Source organism: Staurois parvus, unplaced genomic scaffold, assembly GCF_062004578.1.
Source record: "Staurois parvus isolate SC_StPar_1 unplaced genomic scaffold, SC_StPar_1.0 ptg000365l, whole genome shotgun sequence".
Taxonomy (NCBI): Eukaryota; Metazoa; Chordata; class Amphibia; order Anura; family Ranidae; genus Staurois; species Staurois parvus.
In genome coordinates, this window is record NW_028318161.1 from 4,787,686 (window position 1) to 4,805,334 (window position 17,649).

Consider the following 17,649-nt stretch of genomic DNA (forward strand, 5'->3'; position numbering starts at 1 on the left):
GAAGCCAGTTGCCTGCCAAGTCAGAAATACTACAGTGTGGCCTACAGAGAAAACTGCAGGGATTTTCATTGCTGACCCTTAAATTATATTTTTCTCCATATTTAAACGCAAACCAGAATGTCTAACAAAAGTGAAAAAAAAGATGATGATTCAGATGTCACGCTGTCAACCCTGCCCTGCAGATTATATTAGTCAAGTTACTCTCCCATTACAATCAGCAGAGCTCTGTGCTCAATATGACAGCCAGTTTACTCCATTCTGTGTTTTAGGATGTGCTCTCAGCTCTTTATACACAGTGGGACCGGCTGTCACACTGAAAGCTTCACTAAATAAATCAGAAGAACCATTCTCTTTGTGTATGCCTGCACAGTGCTGAAGAGAACAGAGGTGCAAAGAGGCAAGGGAAGCTCCCACCACAAATGAGCTTCCGCAACCACTGTCCCCAAGGCAGGAGCCTATCATGTTCCTGCCTTGGCCAAGCCCTACTTAGAAGCCTTCAGAAGTAGAAGAATATGTCCTGAGATTCCAAGTTGTCTCCCAAGTTTACTGGATGAGTTGACAGCAGTGCTTTAGGATCCTGTCAAGTGATCAGACTGGAATAGCAATCTGGAACACTTGTGTTATCAGTGTTTTCAGACAAGAGAAAGCATTTGCTAAATCTCCTCTCTCCCATTTAGATTGTAACAGTCTAAAGCTGGCAATTTTCAACGGATTTATCAGGGACTGGCCGAAGAATTCACAGTGTATGGCCAGCTTTAGTACGTTACATCCTCTGTGACCACTGGCAGAGAGGAGATTGAGCAAATGCCTTCTCCTGCCTGCAAAAAGCTTGCATTGTGAATGGCCCTGTCAGCCCTTTCCCACAGATCATCCTTTGAAAGAAAAATTAAAGGAACCCAGCTGAGAATTGTCAGAATAATAGCTCCTGCATCAATTTAGACGCAGCCACTGTTTGAATAATAAAGTAACCCAGCAAGGGGATTCATCCATCTGCACTGTTAGATTTTTTTTTGTTTAGCCTGCTAGATCTATCAGTGTATAGTGTATTGAAGCAATTAAAGCTAAAAGAAAGCACCAGGATTTGATGTACTGTATGCGAGAAACCATATGTTAACAGCACAGGCACTAGAATTTACATGATTTTGTCAGTACAGTGGCTTAGTGGTGAGCATTTCTGCCTTGCAACAATGAAATCATTGGTTTGAATCCCAGCCAGGGCACTATCTACATGGAGCGGAGTTTGCCTGTTCTCCTTGTGATTTTGTGAGTTTCCCTTGGGTAATCTGGTTTCTTCCCACAACCCAAAGACATGCTGGTAGGTTTTTTGGCTTCTGTCTAAAATGGCCCGTGAGTTATATATATATATATATATATATATATATATATATATATATATATATAATGAGATAGGGGCCTTAGACTGAAAGCTCCTTGGGGCTAGGGACTGATGTGAATGTACAATATGTAAAATGCTGCATAAATTGTTGGCACTAAATAAATGTCTGAAATAAATATTAATAAATAAAATATGTCATTTCTGAGCCAGAATCGCAGTACAGGAAGAAGTGCTGACGTTAACATCCATGCGGTAACACACCACAAATATGCAACTGTGGACTAAGGGATTTTGAAGAGCCATCAAACAGACAAGCCCCTCTTGAAGCACGTTTTCTGTTCAGTAGCGCCAACTTGTGTACGCATATGTTTGATGATCTGTAAATGACAGTCCCAGGGCACCATATTGGAGTAATCTATTTAACTTGGAGAAAAGAAAAGCAAAAACTAGGGTAAATGATTTCCATTTTCAACCAATCAGAATGCACCTTTTTGTATAAAATGAATTATGAAACCTGATTGGTTTGCTATTGGTAACATCTCCAATTAATACTCTGGCTTTCTTTTTCCAGTTTTAATAAATCAGCCCCTATGTGTATAGTATGTACTACACATGTGTATTTTAAAATAACAAGCCGTTTAACACAGACTTGAAACATTATTTCAAATTTCGCACAAAAACCATTTAATTGTGCTTCAGGCAGAGGAATTACATTCCTCCATGCACATAAAACAAGACATTATACTGAGGAATAAAATGGTGAATGCTCTCAAGGTGTTTCCCATCTTATCCCCAAGCTTTCAGAATAGGATGAAGCTATTAATACCTTTGCAGCATCTAACAAGTGTCTTGAATTTTCTCTCCCCCAAATGCGGCAAACGGTCTGCCTTGGGAGTGTGTGTAGCACCTGAGGAGAAAAACAAGGTCATATTAGCACAAAAAGGAATATTAGCTCTTCAAGCAGCACCGTTTCTCCCTCTGCTTTCATGCTTTGTGATACTCAGGAGGAAAGCACAGAATATAACGCTGAAACGGAGCCAGAAAAACACAGGCAGCAGGTGTAAAGCAAATTAAAAACAAACATTAAAAATGCAAAATGACAAAGGGCCCTTTGTACCACCACAGCTTCCATGCCTCTAGAGACACCAGCAGTCTTTACTTCTTTGTAAATCAGAGTCCCATTACATTATCAGAGCTCCCTTCCCCTATGTGACTATATTCATACCTACAACCATAAAGAAGAGCACAAAGCTACAGGTGGTACATTACAGTGGACATCCCAAAGTGAAGAGCTCTGCATGTCAAAAATGGTAAGACATTAAAATGCTTTCATCTTTATACTTAGAAAAATATCTGAAGGGTGCTGGTAGCTTTTTGGAAAAACAATCTTCTAACTGAAATCCAAGTGTGATAGTACTATGTACATTCTGAGATCCAACTGTATAATTCCTGGAAAGAATACTTTGAAGAATATGCCAGGCCAACATTTCATGTTCCTGATATGTGCCTGCTGTACCATGTATGAAAAAGAATCCTGTTCTCTTTGTATTGCTTCCTTTTTTGTGACATCCCTGGTGTTCCTGCCAGTCCCTCTGCTTTCCTTTTAAAAACAGACTACACTAGGCAGAGGAGCACAGTGTGGTCAGTTTTTTGACTCAGGTGTAAATGGGGCCTAAAAGCAAAATGAATACAAAATATACAGAGCTCTTTGTAAAAATGCAGAAGTAACAGTAGTCTAACTGAAGTCAGGGCACAGCTGTTATATATAAATTGCTTTCATGAGTATTCCTTAGCTGAAAAGCTACAAACATTTATCATTAAAAAAGGGCCCATGTGATGTGCTGTGTTCATGGCTTCCTTTTTAACCACTTGCCCTACAGAGGATTTACCCCCCTTCCTAACCAGGCAATTTGAGATATGGCGCTGCGTTACTTTAACCGGTTCAGCTCCGCCCCATAGAAATGCTGCTGCAGGGTGGCAGCTGTGCGCAAAATCACATATATATGCACATATACACACATATATACATACACACACGATTTTGCATTTCCGGGTGATTATACTCGCTGGCACCCGGTGATTGCCGAGGATCTCTGATGGGGGGAAGGGGAGAAACACTTAGTAAACAAAACAGTCCCCCCCCCCCGTCAGCTCCTGCACACTGCTTTGCATGTCTGTGTGCTTACAGTGAAGCACAAACACAGCCACACACTGTAAAATGGCACAGTTAACCCTTTGATCGCCCCACATGTTAACCCCTTCATGCACAATGCCATTAGTACAGTGTCAGTGCTTTTTATTAGCACTGATCACCATACTGGTGTCACAGGAGACAGTGAATAGGTTTTGGTAAATACCTGAAAAAAACTAAAATTGTGCCTGTGTGCAAATATATATGGACCTAACTGTATACACATGATTTTGCGCAGCTGTGCCGCCCTGTAGCAGTACTTCTGCTATAGGGCGGAGGGCAAGTGGTTAACATGTCGTACAGAAAATATCAATTAATGATTTGTCTGCTTCAAATGTCATTCGATCTTTTTAAAGGAATGCAGAGGTGTTTGATAGGGTTATTACTGGTGACTAAAATGAGGTTTCCAGTATGATCTGCCACAGCATACAGTGGAAAATAAAGAACTCACCTAATCCAAAGAAACCACGCATGTCTCATTCTCAGCTCAAAACCATGCAAGTGTGCTTTTTTTTTTTTTAATCACAAAGGGATAGTTCACTATGAGTTCATAGAACATGGTACAACGGTAATCCAACATTGTTACTTGGAAATTCTGAAAAGGTTATGGGAATCTGAAAGGAAAGATTAGAACTCTCACCTGACCATGCTCCTGCACATGATGCTTTTGGTGTTCACAAGCTCCTAACCCAGAAATCCATTCCAAAACTTGACCAACTACCTTATTCCCCTGAATTAGCACCCCGTGACTTTTGACTGTTTTCAAAATGAAAAAATGTCTTAAAGGACACAGATTTTATGACATTCAGTGCACCGCGACAAAGATGTTGTACACCGTTACGGAAAAAAAATTCCAGGAACATTTCCGACAGCGGTACAGTTGTCTAGAAAAGTGCGCTGCTTCACAAGGAGACTACTTTGAAGGTGCAAACAGCTGCAAGTGTATAGGTAAACAAATATTTTTTTACAGTCCATAATCGGGAATTAAATTGTGAATTATGCATTAAAAACGTAATTCCATTTTTATGGTAAAAAAAAATAAATAAATATTTGAAGATCGAATATATAAATTGCACATTTCTTTGCATAGTTTTACAAGTTGCTATTTTAATTAACAGAACAAAAAAAAGAAAAAAAATAGAGTTACTTTCAACTTCTAGAATGCTAAATACTGTGAACTGAAGCTAACCTAGCCTAAAAAGTGCCAACAGTGTCTAGTGGTGCCTGAATAAAGTATATTTAGGCAGGGTATACAGGGCCCAAGAATTGGCCAGTTCAGCAGGAAACAGACTTTTGGTCCATGCATTCTGCTGTCATTAGATCATTTTTTGTCAAACAGTCCTGCTGGAAATCCAGAATTCAATCAGTGCTTGATCAGGGAGATCCTTGCATCACACATCATTTGTGTTGATGCGGGGATCTGCCAGGTTTTTTTGTTCAACCCTCTGGTTGAACGAAAAAAAAAAAAAAATGAATGTGTATACCCAGCTTTAGTTTTTACATTGATCCCTGTGGAGCATTATAGATGCTAGGCCAAGGATGTACACAGCAACTCAACACTTCACTACAAGTCAAAATAAAGCCTCAGTTCTTCAATAGTTCAACAATAGGATAAGGCATAGTTCCGAAAGGAGTACAGTTCACACATGTTCTCAACTGTACTTTAGCTACTTGTCAAGAATTCATAGTATGACTATCTTTTAGCATATGTGCCATACAAATACTACTGTGGGAAAATGTATTATGACATTGGCAAAAATCCTGAATACAGAATCAAACCTATAAACTGTAACCCTTAGCTCAATTTCTAAAAGGTTAGTTTTCATTTGAAACAATATTTAATTAATAAGATTAATTATCTGTATCCATTGACAGCTTCCAATAGTGGGAGTTCTGTTTCAATCATTTTTATTGAAAAATTGTATCATACAACCAAGAGACATAATACACTGTCATAGAAATGGTTCCATATGGCATCATGAAAAGCAGAAAAAACATTATCAGCTAATGATGAGAACAGTATTAAAAAGAGCCAACCTCAAATAAAACTTAAAAGCTATCAATTTAAGCATCACAGATTGTCAATTATTGGTAAAGAGGCTATGCCCAACTCAGTAAAGGAAGGGGAATGGGATGGGAGGGGAAGGCAGGGGAATGGGAGGGGAGGGAAGGAAGAAGAATGGGAGTGGAAGGAAAGGGGAACGGGAGGGGAGGGAAATGGGAGGGGAGGAAAGGGAATGAGAGGGGAATGGGAGGGGGAATGGGAGGGGGAATGGGAGGGGGAATGGGAGGGGGAATGGGAGGGGGAATGGGAGGGGAGGGGGAATGGGAGGGGAGGGGGAATGGGAGGGGAGGGGAAAAACCATCACGAATCAACATAACAGACAAGAAGGGGCAAGGTAACACCACCCATTACAGGGAAATAAAATAAACCATTAAAAGGGCCTGCCGCCACAGGAGGGGCACAGGAGACCCAATGTAACCATAGAAATATAGGCCCCAGTAGTGGGAGTTCAAAGGAGCATGCTGTATTATGACCATTGGGGTCAAGTTGTATACTTAGCATTTACAGGGGATGGGTATCTTGCAGTTTCCTTGGCCTGGGTGTTGATTATTTCTCAGAACACAGCATGTGAGTGAAGTTTATTAAACAGTCAATTTACATTGCCTAATCCTTTACCAAATGTATTGAAAGTTGCAAATGTAACTGGTGGACTGCTTCATGCTTCAATATTAAACATACAAGTTGTGTGCCTGTAAAACAGCTGCAACAAACTAAACTGCCAAGCCATCAACACAATCTTTATCCTAATCTACACAAAATGTAAAGAGTCCGGAAATGTTATCATGGTGAAACAGAAGCGCAGAATATGCTCCACCTTACTCACAAGGCCTCACAAGATAATAAAAGCCTGTGTTTAGTGAAAAGTTACAGATGGAAGAACCATTACAAATAAAAAACAATTTCTTGACCTTTGTGTCCAGAAAAGTCTCTGGCCCCTTTCACGCAAGAGTTCCGGTCGGGTCCGCCTGTGTGTTCTATCAGACCCTCCATTCTCCTCTATGGGTAGATGGCTATAAATGGACTCGTGACTACCTCTGATCTGATAACAAATGGAATGGGGATCTGCTTACCTCCATCTGGCTGGATCAGATTGGCGGGTAGTTGGGGGCAAATTGACAGCAGGTCCGTTTACATCTGGCTGCCCAAAGAGGAGAGTAGGCTGTGTCCATGTCTACTCTGCATAAGCGGAACAGACATGGCTGTGTCATCCCAGAAGCTCCGCTCAGCTCAGCTCAGTAGGGGATCAGGTTTTTCAGAAGGAACCAACTGGACCCTCCATTCTCCTCTATGGGCAGCCAGATCTAAAATGGACTCCTGTCTGTTTACACCAAGCTACCTCAAATCTAATCCGATCCAGCAAAAACAAACGGAAGAGGGATCCATTCCTCTCCGTCTGGCTGGATGGTATTATAGGGCAGTCGGGTGTAAATGGATAACCAGTCAATTTACATCTGGCTGACCATAGAGCAGAGCAGGCTGTCTGTGTCCGCTCTGCATAAAAAAAGCAGACACGGACCGGTCATCTGGCCGCTCAGCTCAGCGGGATATCAATGCACAAATCCCCATCTGATCAAAATCAGATCTGGCCTATGTGAAAAGGGCCTAAGAGATACATGGTTGCGCATCAGCATGCAAAATTAACAGTAACAGCCACAGGAAATGCCATTATCGTAAAAGGGGAAAGGTGGCTGCAGGATCACTTTTTAAAATAATAAAACTGTCAAAGTTATAGGAGCACACACTCCCTATACCAATCTATCAATATTATATTTCAACCACAGGATCCTTTTACTGCCCCAAATGCAAACTTTTAGTGTTTATTCGCACACAGGTTTAAAAAGGACCAATTTCCATTGAGTCTACGTGTTTATACAATTCAAAGGAACATGTAAAAATAAAGTCCTAAACTATCATCTATTTCCCCATTGTACATAAGTAAAAGGCAGTATGCAGTGCCCTTAACTTCCTTACTATTGTCTTCTGCCCGGCAGGACTTTAGTGGACTTCTTTTTTGGACCTAGCAAGCCCAATCTACAACAGATCCATTCACAGCGATAGTAAAATCTGACATACAAAAAGCTGCTCCAAGTAGATGCTGAATGATAGTACTACATATGGGCTATGGAGGCAACTGCACAACAGCAGAACTTCAACAAATATACCTTGCCTTCTTTCAGATTTACATCTTTGAAAGCTGCCAGTAGGCCATTAAGAGGCCAAAGTATCAACAAGCAAGGTCTAAAAAATGACCCATAATCTGAATGCACAACGTTATACATGTGTAAATCTCTCACAGACAACAAAGGTGGTCAGAGATCTGCCTGTCCTAGATTTAATCAAATGCTACTGGAATCTGCTACTATTGTTTACCTAGAAAAAAAATTCCTATATAATTCTGTGCTATGGTATACTATTGGTATACAATTATACAAATAGAAATAATAAACCTAATGAGCAGCCACCACAATATTGCAGGCAACAATATAAATAAAGTAATATACAAAGTGCAGCACTTCAAATAATCATAAAATAAACATAAAAGTCCAATACATAAAAATAGAGGTATAGGGAATTAGCCCCTCTTTCCTGGATCCTCAGTGCTACTATAGGATGTCTCAAAAAAGTCCAGGAGGAAAAGACAGAAAAATCCACCATCACCAAACACACTGCCTCTTACCGGATCATTTTGACCCCCAGTTACGGATGGGTCAAAATGCGCTGTATGAAATCCAAAAGGCAATCTGTGGACCTGGGCACTATTTGGTTCCAAACTGTCACAGCAAAAATGAACTCGACGGTATAACCTACAAAAGAATTATCCTCATAGGAGGACAACCCCGTTCAAAATGCAAAAAGAATCCTCATAGTGTAGTATAATAAATAGAATTTATTGCCTCAAATGTAGTAAAAAAATGTACATATAAGAAAATGTAAAACAGCATGTCACCAGGTAGATAAATGTTGAGTTTCAAGCCAACAAGATGGCCGTCACATTCCAGTGCGCGCTGACGTCATGCGCTCTGGCTCCTCCCTACGTGTTTTGTTGCCCCAACATCATTGATGATGAAATGCGTAAGGAGGAGCCAGAGCACGTGACGTCAGTGTCACGTGCTCTCTTCCCCTGTTCTACTCTAGAGCTCTGCTTCACTCTACCACATCCTGCCCTGGTGTCTCAGACAGATTACCCTCCGCCTGAACTTTAAACCACATGTCCATTAATTTAAAGACTATGTGGACTGCATATTTCTTGGCACCTATCCACTCTCTTTATATACACACCAGGTGCCACTCCTGTCAGCTAAGACCAGGAAACAGAGGCTACAATTGACACAAGTTCCCCAAAATTGGACAATATAAAAAATGAGGAAAAACATTGCCAGGTCTGAGGAGTCTCGATTTCAGCTGCAACATTCAGATGGTAGGGTTAGAATTTGGCATAAACAATATGAAAGCATGGATCCATCCTGCCTTGTATCAACAGTTCAGGATGGTGGTGGTAATGTAATGGTGTGAGGAATATTATTTTCTTGGCACACTTTGTGCCCCTTAGTACCAATTAAGCATTTTTTAAACACCACGGCCTACCTGAGTATTGTTGCTGACCATGTCCATCCCTTCATAACTACAGTGTACCCATCCTCTGATGGGTACTTCCAGCAGGATAATGCACCATGTCACAAAGGTCAAATCATCTCAAACTGGTTTATTGAACATGACAATGAGCTCACTGTACTCCAATGGCCTCCACAGTCACCAGATCACAATGTAATAGAGCACCTTTGGGATGTGGTGGAATGGAAGATTTGCATCATGGATGTGCAGCTGACAAATCTGCAGCAACTGTGTGATGTTATGTCAATATGGACCAAAATCTCTGAGGATTGTTTCCAACACCTTGCTGAATCTATGCAATGAAAAATTATGGCAGTTCTGAAGGCAAAAGCGGGTCCAACCCAGTACTAGCAAGGTGTACCTAATAAAGTGGCCTGCTTTTCTGATATGATTGAATCTTACATACAGATTTGTAGAATCTCTCTGCATGTCAGACTCCCGTATTAGCAGGAAGCACACTTTGTACATGTCATTATACAGTACATCTTTGTACAGTCCACAATATTTGTTTTATTTGCATTAACATACATTTTTTCAGAACAAGTTTTTGGGGTGTGCCCCCTTCATCAAGGTCTAATGCACAAAGTTTTCGTAGAGTGTTAATAAGACAGACAAACTCTAGGAAAGAGAAAAAAAAAAAAAAGCACAAACAAACCTACACAGCAATGGTAATTAAGCTTGGAAAGCTGGGGAGAGAAGGCATGGAGAGGGCTAAGGAATTAGAATTCATTTATTACCATTACTGTGTACAGTTGGTTTGTTATCTGTTTCTTTTTTCGCCTTCATGGAAATTGTCTTATTAAGACTCTGCTAAAACGTTGTGCATTAGTACTGTGTGGACCTTTATGAAGGGGCCACACCCCGAAAGCGTGTGCTGAGAAATTGTATGTTAGCACAAATAAAAACAAAAAAAGTATCAAGGGCAGTACTCAATTGTTTCTGTCGCACCAATATAGCTAAAATCACCTCAACCTACATGTCATTATCATACATGACAATGACAAAATGGGACTTGATATGGGTACACTAAAAGTACACCTGTCACATACCCAGGAAAATCCAAAACAAAAATTATGAAGACTGCATTAGAAAAAGTTACCTTTAGTGGAAATAATACATTGAAAAGTAAATGTAACCACTTGCCGCCCACAGGCAGTATTTAATTGGCCTGGAATTCAAGTGATTAAAACAAGTTCATGGCTAAAACTGCAGTCATGAGCTTGGTACCATTTTTTTTTCAGCTGGTGACTGGCTTTTCAGCATAAGAAGTCTGGGTGACTGTACGCCTGCCTGATCACATTTACCGTACTGCGAATGTGCATGATTGGGTGCAGTGAGAGGTAGAAGTGACATCAGGGTTCTAATAGATAACGAGAAACTGTCACCTAATCATGCGGCATAAAAAAATTGCAGCTGCCAGTTTTATTCAAGCAGGGCTTCTACTTTCCGAAACGATATAATTTTTTGAAGTTTTATGTAATTTTTTAGCAAAAATGCAGTTTAAACTGCTTACCACAAAGTTAATATTGGTAGCTAAAATAATGTGTAAATCTCAATTGTTCCAGTACAACTCAGGCTTGATCCCACTCTCTCCTATCTATTGATCAGTGATGTATCCCAGCACATTACAGAGGTTGGGATAAGGAGTGGCCAAGCTTGACTGAGCCCCAAACGTGGAATGCTTTCAAGGCGCAGGTATATGCCATGTTTTCAGCTGGGTCTGTCAGCAATACAGTGGTGGGGGAGGAAGGATAGAGCCATCATCCAGTGGCACTGCTGGCCCTCATGTTATCTGTTCTGCCTTGTTGGCGGAGGCTGTGTACAAAGCGCCCTATCCTTTGGAAGTCTGTAAGTGCAAGTTGATACTGCTTACTACACGCCTCTTTTTCCTTTGTCTTTGTTTTCTGTGTAGCTTTGTGCAGCTGATGAAGCTGTAAGCTGGTCTGCAATCACATCACACTTGTGTGGCTCACCTTTATGTGCACATTCCCATCTGCTGCTGCTCCGTGCATCAACAGGCAGCTCAAAGTTCAGAAGATGGGACACGCATTCCCTTTGTGTACAAGGCGCAAAGTATAATAGGACAGGGTGCGCTCCTCAACTGGAAATTGGGGGCAACACCACTGCTACATATAGAGTGATGGGTTTTATAGAAACTTAAAAATATAAGTAGCTGAGGACATGATGTGGAGAAAATTATTTATTGTGAAAGTCTCTTTGTTGGGTTTTTAGGGCAAAAAAAAACAAAAAAAACTTGAGAGCCTTAAAAGGGCCCTTTCAAAGTATTGTGCGCTGTTCAAGGCTAGTAAAGTGTACCTCAGTTAGAGTACATTTTAATTATTATCCATTGCTGCATTGACCGAACACACAATGGAGGGTAAATCCCATGTGCATCAGTTTTTTTCCTTAGATGCTTGTGTTCAGAGTTAACTGCAAAGAGTCCTTAAAGGTTAACTCCACTTTCATGGGGAAAAATTAGCATATATATATATATATAAAAAAAAAATAATATAGCGCATACAATGAGCAAACGCTGAAAAATCAGATTTGACTAACTCATTTAGATAAAGAATTGATCCAAATGTAAAGTTTACAAGTTGCCAATATATGTGATCGACAAACAGCTTACAGTTTTATTAATGCCTATAGGGAAGCATTCCTGACATGCTTCTGCTTGGTCCTCATCAGGAAGAGTGGGGCCTCTGATGTCTGTAAGTAACTATTGTAATGGACAATTTAGTGGTTAAAGTATAAGTTCACCTTTGGAATATGTTACATGTTCCATCTGTTTTTGGGTGGAACATGTAACATGTTCCCATAGCTGCAGTCACCGCCCCCCTCCCTCTGACAGATAGTTCCGGAAGAAGTTTCCCCGTACTGTCAAATTTGAAAACAGCATGGCTCTGCGGGGCTCCACCCACACGGCCACGTCACTCATTCACAGTGTTCTGAGTGCCTACAAATCCCGACAGCCTTAGTGGCTGTGGGATTGTAGTTTCTCAATGAACTATCACTGCACCGTGGAGCACCGTGGTAGTTCACTGAAGCTTCCTGTCAGTTTAACTGCTTGCTTGTACATCCCGTACGGCTAGCAAATGTTCTGACAGGTATACAGGAGACCTGCATGGCATCAGCAATCTAGTGATTGCTGGTGCAATGCTTTACAGCAGCGGTTCTCAACCTGGGGGTCGAACGACCATTTCACAGGGGTCTCCTAAGACCATCGGAAAACACATATTTCCGATGGTCTTAGGAACCGAGACACCGCTCCTCTGTCTCAGGCGATGTGTGGGCGGGATGATACGCTGCCCCTGTCACCTGGCCACACCTCCGGGATCACTCAACAGCTCCGCCTCCTCGCCGCTGATTGGCCACCGGAACTGTAGCTCAGGAGAGGCACACAGGCGGCCAATCACCGGCGAGGAGGTGGAGCTTGGGGAGGAGGAGCCGAGCGGCAGCGCGCGTAGATCAAAGAAGATCGAGGGAGCTGCAGGAGCAAGTGAAGAGAGAGGCCAGAGAAGGAAGACAGCTGACAGGTAAGTGCAAATTTTGCTGCTGCAGCCAGGTATGCAGGCTGTAGATGGGAGAGGGAGAGAGCGAGCCCAGGCTGGAGCAGGAGTCAGCAAGGTAAGTATCATTGGTGTCAGTGGAAGGAATAGTGCCCCATCATTTGTGTCACTAATACCAACGATGAGACACTATTCCTCCCCCCCACTGGCACCCACGGTGGGGCACTGTTCCTCCCCCCACTGGCACCCACGGTGGGGCACTGTTCCTCCCCCCACTGGCACCCACGGTGGGGCACTGTTCCTCCCCCCACTGGCACCCACGGTGGGGCACTGTTCCTCCCCCCACTGGCACCCACGGTGGGGCACTGTTCCTCCCCCCACTGGCACCCACGGTGGGGCACTGTTCCTCCCCCCACTGGCACCCACGGTGGGGCACTGTTCCTCCCACTGACACCCACGGTGGGGCACTGTTCCTCCCACTGACACCCACGGTGGGGCACTGTTCCTCCCACTGACACCCACGGTGGGGCACTGTTCCTCCCACTGACACCCACGGTGGGGCACTGTTCCTCCCACTGACACCCACGGTGGGGCACTGTTCCTCCCACTGACACCCACGGTGGGGCACTGTTCCTCCCACTGACACCCACGGTGGGGCACTGTTCCTCCCACTGACACCCACGGTGGGGCACTGTTCCTCCCAATGACACCCACGGTGGGGCACTGTTCCTCCCACTGACACCCACGGTGGGGCACTATTCCTCCCACTGATACCAACGATGGGGCACTATTCCTCCCACTGACACAAACGATGGGGCACTATTCCTCCCACTGACACCAACGATGGGACACTATTCCTCCCACTGACATCAGTGATGGGGCGCTAGTCCTCCCACTGCAAAATTACAGTTATGAAGTAGCAACGAAAATAATTTTATGGTTGGGGGTCACCACAACATGAGGAACTGTATTAAGGGGTCGCGGCATTAGAAAGGTTGAGAACCACTGCTTTACAGGATCCTTTGGACAAAAATAATAAATGCATTTTTTTTTTAACCAGCAAAAAAATGTGCATGTATTATTCTTGTCCAAAAGATGAACTTATCCTTATCATTTTTTTTAACAATAACAATATTAAAACTGTCAGTCCTGCCTTTCTATTATCCATGCTGCAAGCAATGATGGACTATTATACACTGTGGCAGGGCGAGGCCATGCCATTGTGTGATTAGGCAGTCTGTGTTTCTTATCGGAGCTGGGATCAGAGCTCAGGGCCCCACCCTCCCGAGGTCAGTGATTGCAAGGGAGCAGTGAAAGGGGTGCATGGCACAAGCCTCTTAGTATGAAAGACAGTCCATGGGGACAGAGCAGCTGGGATGCTGCAGAAAGGACACAGAGCTGAGGTACAGCAGTTGCTACACGAGCACTGAATGTGTTAGATGGTCAGGAGGACCAACAATCATAAGCAGTGCTGCAAAGCTGCATAGAGAGACATGAAGCTGAATACTATTTCAGTTTGATTGATGGTGAGAACCCGTGTGAGAAGCCTATTTTGTGAACTTTTGCTTTGTTTTAAAGGGAGGCTGCATAAAATCTTGAAGTCTACAGAGAGAAAGGGTGGCACAAAGGGCAAAACACTAGGATAAGATTACATAAGCCAGTTTATTGTGAGGTTAGCCTTTAAGTCATTTCAGGAAGACTGCAGTGTAAAAATAAAAATATAAAAAAAATAATTTTCTAATGGTAGGGCTCTTACTGTATATGCTCCATATTCATACATTCAACCTCTCACAACTGCAGTAATTCCTTTTTATTAAATGTAATTAAAACATCACATAATCACACAAAAACTGCATATCTTCGAGTATAGTATAGGACACAGGAATCAATTCACAGATCATGGTGTATACAGTATTTAGCTACCATTGGGTGATTAGACACTGCAAATTCTTTGATGGATCTTCTCCCCAGTGTAAACATATAACCCTGTCGACTGAGGGAGTCGACAACCTTTTTTTTTTAGCAAGCAATAAGGAGATCACAGAGAAAAAAAAAAAAAAAAGTATTATACTTCAAGATATGGAGTTTACAGGCATGTCAAAATTCCTATTATCTTTATCGTACAGTACAGGATACAAGAATCGATTCATAGACCATGGGACGTTCTCAAGCAACAAATGAGGGGTGGACAACAAAACCAGCTAAAACAACAGCGTTACCTATAACGATACCGCCTCCTCTTCACTCCCCCTCTCTCGGGGTCCCTCAAGGCTCTGTCCTCGGGCCCCTTCTCTTCTCCATCTACACCTCCTCTCTTGGCCAATTGATACAGTCTCACGGCTTCAACTACCATCTCTACGCCAACGACACGCAAATCTCTCTACCCCTCACCTCACCCCTTCAGTCTCCACCCGTATCACAAGCCTACTGAGCGACATATCGGATTGGATATCACTCCACTTCCTCAAACTAAATCTCTCCAAAACTGAGCTCCTAGTTTTCCCCCCAGCCCGCGCCCCCCAGACTTCTCCATCAACAACTCCACCATCAGTCCCTCCCCTCAAGCCAGAGTACTAGGTGTCATCCTAGACTCCAATCTGTCCTTCCAGCCCCAAGTCCAATCGCTGACTAACTCATTTAGACTTCACCTCCGCAACATCTCCATAATACGTCCGTTCCTAACCCCAGAAACCACTGAGCAACTCATTCACTCCCTTATTATTTCATGACTTGACTACTGTAACTCCCTCCTCATCGGCTTACCTCACCGCAGGCTATCCCCACTTCAGTCCATCTTGAATGCTGCGCCCAGACTCATCCACCTCACAAACCGTTCCGTATCCGCCACCACCCTTTGCCAATCCCTCCACTGACTTACGATTGCCCAATGGATAAAATTCAAAATGCTAACATTGACATACAAAGCTGTTCATAATACTGCCCCAAACTACATCACCGATCTGGTATCCAAATACCACCCAAAACGTACTCTCCGCTCCTCACAAGACCTCCTACTCCCTAGGTCCCTGGTCTCCTCCTCCCATGCCCGCCTCCAAGACTTCTCCAGGGATTCCCCCATCCTCTGAAGCTCCCTACCCCAATCCATCAGACTATCACCTACTCTCCTCACCTTTAGGCGCACCCATAAAACCTATCTCTTCAGGGAAGCCTACCCCACCCTCAGCTAATTACTGAACTCCTCCACTCTTCCTACCACTTCATCCCCCACAGTTGTTTCCTCCTGTACCACTATCCCCTCCCTCCTAGATTGTAAGCTCCAAGGAGCAGGGCCCTCGAACCCCTCGTGTAATGAATCGTATTGTTACTGTACTGTCTCGTGTATTGTCTCCCATTATAATGTAAAGCGCTGAGCAAACTATTGGCGCTATATAAATCCTGTATAATAATAATAATAATAAAATGTGATGAGCTGTGTCGAACCACAGCTGATCACATGTTAACCACCTCCCATCCGGCCCATGTATATAAAAACAGCCAGATGGTGGCAGTGCAGGGGCGGGTGGCTGTTTATAAACGGCCTCCCCGCACCCTGCTTGTACGTGCTGCCTGGGAGCGTGCAGCACCGCGATCCATGGTGACACTGTACTGCTAGGGTGACAGTATGTAAAAAAACAAAAATTAAAAAAAAAAAAAAAAAAGTTTAAAAATTATAATTTTGGTTATAAACTAATTTGGGTTTTTTTTTTTTTTTTTACTAAAAAGATAACAAAATACATTTTGGAGAAAGATTTATGATGAAATACTATTTAGCAAAAAAAATAAAAATCCCAGTGGTGAATAAATACCAACATAAAGCTTTATCCTTCTCAAAAAATGCTAAAAAAATCATATGGGTACAGTGTTGCATGACCACGCAATTGACAAAGTGTGATAGCACTGAAAGCTGAAAATTGGCCTGGACAGGAAGGGGGTAAAAGTGTCCGGACTGGAAGTGGTTAAACAAACTTGCCAGTTATTGGCTTTTCCTTTCCTCAGCGCTGTCCATTTTTGTCCAAAGGAGCCTGTAAAGCATTGCACCAGCAATCACTAGATTGCTGAAGCCATGCAGGTTTCCTGTAGACTTGTCAGAATATTTGCTAGCCGTACGGGATGTACAAGCAAGCAGATAAACTGACAGGAAGCTTCAGTGAACGACCACAGTGCTCCACAGTGCAGTGATAGTTCATTGAAAAACTACAATCCCACAGCCACTAAGGCTGTCAGGATTTGTAGGCACTCAGAACACTGTGAACGAATGACGTGGCCGTGTGGGTGGAGCCCCGCAGATCCATGCAGTTTTCAAATTTGACAGTACGGGGAAACTTCTTCCGCAACTATCTGTCAGAGGGAGGGGAGCGGCGGCTGCAGCTATGGGAACATGTTACATGTTCCACCCTAAAAACAGATGGAACATGTAACATGTTCCAAAGGTGAACTACTTTAACCACTAAATTGTCCATTATAATAGTTACTTACAGACATCAGAGGCCCCACTCTCTCTGATGAGGACTAAGCAGAAGCATGCCAGGAATGCTTCCCTATAGGCATTAATAAAATTGTAAGCGGTTTGTCGATCACATATTGGCAACTTGCAAACTTTACATTTGGATCAATTCTTAAACTGTTTTTCTAAATGCGTTAGTCAAATCCGAGTTTTCATTGTATGCGCTATATTATTATTAAAAAGAAATGAAGGGTCTATCATTTTTATCATAGGTGTATTTTAAATGATAGTGACAGAATATCAACCAAAAACCCAGAAAAAACACAATACAAAATGTTATAAATTGAGTTGCAGTTCAACGAGCAAAAAAAAGTATTTGACCCCCAAGCAAAACATGACTTAGTACTTGGTGGAGAAACTCTTGCTGGCAAGCACAGAAGTAAGATGTTTCTTGTAGTTGGTTACCAGGTTTGCACACATCTCAGGAGGGAT

General features: G+C 42.7%; 1 protein-coding gene across 1 annotated transcript in view; it reads right to left on the reverse strand.

The window, feature by feature from the left end:
* ABCB7 (ATP binding cassette subfamily B member 7) overlaps positions 1–17,649 on the reverse strand; it is a 210,601-nt gene that overhangs the window by 173,950 nt on the left and 19,002 nt on the right. The window contains exon 2 of the mRNA XM_089685209.1: positions 2,163–2,243. Within this exon, the coding sequence (XP_089541335.1) occupies positions 2,163–2,243 (81 nt within the window). The remainder of the gene's footprint in view (positions 1–2,162; positions 2,244–17,649) is intronic.